Consider the following 2,553-nt stretch of genomic DNA (forward strand, 5'->3'; position numbering starts at 1 on the left):
CAACCTAAGCTACTGAGATGGCGCCTGGAGTGATTGCAGGTGGGGTGGAGAGACCATGGGAGTGTGGTGAAAAGAGACTCTAAGAATTTGTGTGTGTGTGTGTGTGTGTGTGTGTGTGTGTGTTTGTTTTTTTGCCATGGTCCTGAAACCTACTTAGATAACTGTTGACACGTCATCTAGTTTCTTCTGGACTGAGTGTTTCATGTAAAAAATAGGGATTTATACCATATCTATGGATTCTTCTAGCTCTATAGTTCCCTGACTCAATACCTCTGCAAATCACCCCAATGCTCCCCCCCCTAATTTTTCTCCTTTTTAATTTTCAGCTCTTAACTATTGATGATAACTTCTGTGGCCTGGATATGAATGCACCCCTGGGCGTGTCCGAGATGGTCCGTGGCATCCCTGTCTTCACGGAGGACAGAGACCGCATGACTTCTGTCATTGCGTATGTCTACAAGAACCACTCCCTGGCCTTCGTGGGCACCAAAAGTGGCAAGCTGAAAAAGGTAGGAACAAGGTGCACTCATTTCAGTTATTGTGAAGACAGTCTGTCCCCGCTGGGGCAGATGTTATCTCATGCTCTTTTGCCATCTTGGGCCTGGTGGGTGAGCAGTGCAGGTTGGAGTTACGGAGATATGTTGCTGTTGAGGTTATGAATGATCATCTCGTCTCTTCTCTGCCTTTGTACTATGGTTGTTGTGGGAATCAGTCACACTGGGAGAGTATTCATTCACCTCTTCCCACCCCAGCCTCACTAGGCCATCCTAACTGGTGTGTGCTCTCTTTAATTTGGGTTTGTGCCTTAGACAAGAGCATAATAGGCCTGGTTGGTTGGGAAGGTGCACAGAGGTAAGGGAGGTGCCTGTTCCTCTTGCTTCAGCCCTTCTGGCTTACACTTCCATCTGGAATCCATTCAGAGAAATGGAGGAAAGTGCAGGACCTATTGCAATTGCTATTGGGGCTAAGAGCCAAATTGTGGGGCAAGGAAATGTAGGATGTTGTGGTGCACCTTGCAATTGCTTAAGGTGGAGTAGAGTGGTGTGATCTGGGGACACGAGCTTTCCTCCTCATTCTTCAGAGACCTGCTGGCTTCAGGAGCACCTGCTGAGGCTGGCCCATCAGCAGTGCTGGGGCATCTGCCCGTCCAGGACTAGTCCCTCATCCAGCTCTGCTCAGGCTTCTTACCTCAGTGAGTTGGAGCTGGCTCCCTAGGGTGCCCTCCTTGCTTGGACTACAAGGCTTTCTAAGACTGTAGGCAGGAGGTCCTGTTTTGTGTTGGCTGATAATCAGACTTCAGTCTTGTCCCAGGGAAATATTGGTGATGCCATGTGGAACTCCTGCTGGTCTTATTTTGATTTCCATTGGAATGTGCTGGACATTGTGTGATTCAGACAGATAAAGCCAGCACTAGCTGATCTGAGGGAGCCTTGATCCCTACCTTCTTGTTCCTGTATTTCCAGGCATTTGCTCAAGATGGTCAAGGGGAGACGTTCCCTGCACATCTAGAAGGCTGTGCTCACTCTTCCATCCTACTGTGTCGCAGCCCTTTTCAGCAATTATTTCTTTCTTTAAATGGTACAGCCCTGTGGAACAGGCAGTGGGTCTGGGCTGTGAGAGTGCGGAGGTGAGAGGCGGGGAGCAGGGTGTGTGTGAGCTGGGGGATGAGTGTACAGTAGTTAGTGGGTCATATCTGGAAGGGAAAACAGTGTTGGTGAAACGCTATGTGCGCTGCAAGGAGGACGCAGGCAAAGCACCACGCATCTCACATTGCCTCTCAAGACCTAACACATAGCAAGTGTCAAATTAACAGATAATTTAACCATCGTCTATATAGCTTTAAGAATTATATTTTGTCGTTCCCTGCCTTTCTGTGAAGAGTTGATTAAACACAAATGAATGTTTTCTTGCTGCATTGGCCTTTTGGTTGTTGATTACTCATGTATTGAGCTGAATGCCATGGACGCCCAGAGACGATGCTGCAAGGCGTAGGTGTGTTGTCGCTGCACAACTCCTGTGTCCGTTGCAGCCTTCTGGGTTTTCCCTCTACTCTGTGCTGTCACTCGTCACTTCCGCCCGCTGTCAGGAGTCCTGGTCGACTCCAGTGCCTTTCCTCCTCCTCCACCTGCGGCTTCCAGCTTTCAGTGGTCTAGGAAGGCAGATCCCCAAACTTCCTGGAATTGTGTCTACTCGGCCTCTGAATAAACCAAGAAGGTGCGTGCACGACCTTCAGACCACTGGACTTTGAGGACATTTCCTTTGGCTGCTCCGACGACTGCATTCTGCACCATGACTCAATGAGTTCGGTTTGCTGGAAAAGTGAATTTACAGTTTAAACGGTGAATTCATACATTTGGCCTGCTTTGCCTCTCAATGGCTGAATAAGCGGTATTGAGAATAAAGAAGCAAGGCAATTTGGGGTGCTGCAGCTCTTTTCTCTACTGAGCCCAATCTCAGTGTAATGGAGAAGTAACTTACTCTAAGACACTCAAAGATTCCCATACCCCAAATTTCCTACCAGGTGCCAGAGGATCACTGACTTGCTGGCAAGAT

The 2,553-nt window shown here is 48.5% G+C and overlaps 1 protein-coding gene across 1 annotated transcript; it reads left to right on the forward strand.

The window, feature by feature from the left end:
• Nucleotides 1-326: 326 nt before the first annotated feature.
• On the forward strand, nt 327-1,764 carry LOC111824622 (plexin-A4-like; the record flags this gene model as incomplete). Its single annotated transcript, XM_023749125.1, has 2 exons — nt 327-509; nt 1,464-1,764. Coding segments are annotated over 2 exons (351 nt in total), but the record flags the coding sequence as incomplete, so codon positions are not given.
• Nucleotides 1,765-2,553: the final 789 nt, after the last annotated feature.

This window comes from Myotis lucifugus, unplaced genomic scaffold (assembly GCF_000147115.1).
Source record: "Myotis lucifugus unplaced genomic scaffold, Myoluc2.0 scaffold_3063, whole genome shotgun sequence".
In the NCBI taxonomy this organism is placed as follows: domain Eukaryota; kingdom Metazoa; phylum Chordata; class Mammalia; order Chiroptera; family Vespertilionidae; genus Myotis; species Myotis lucifugus.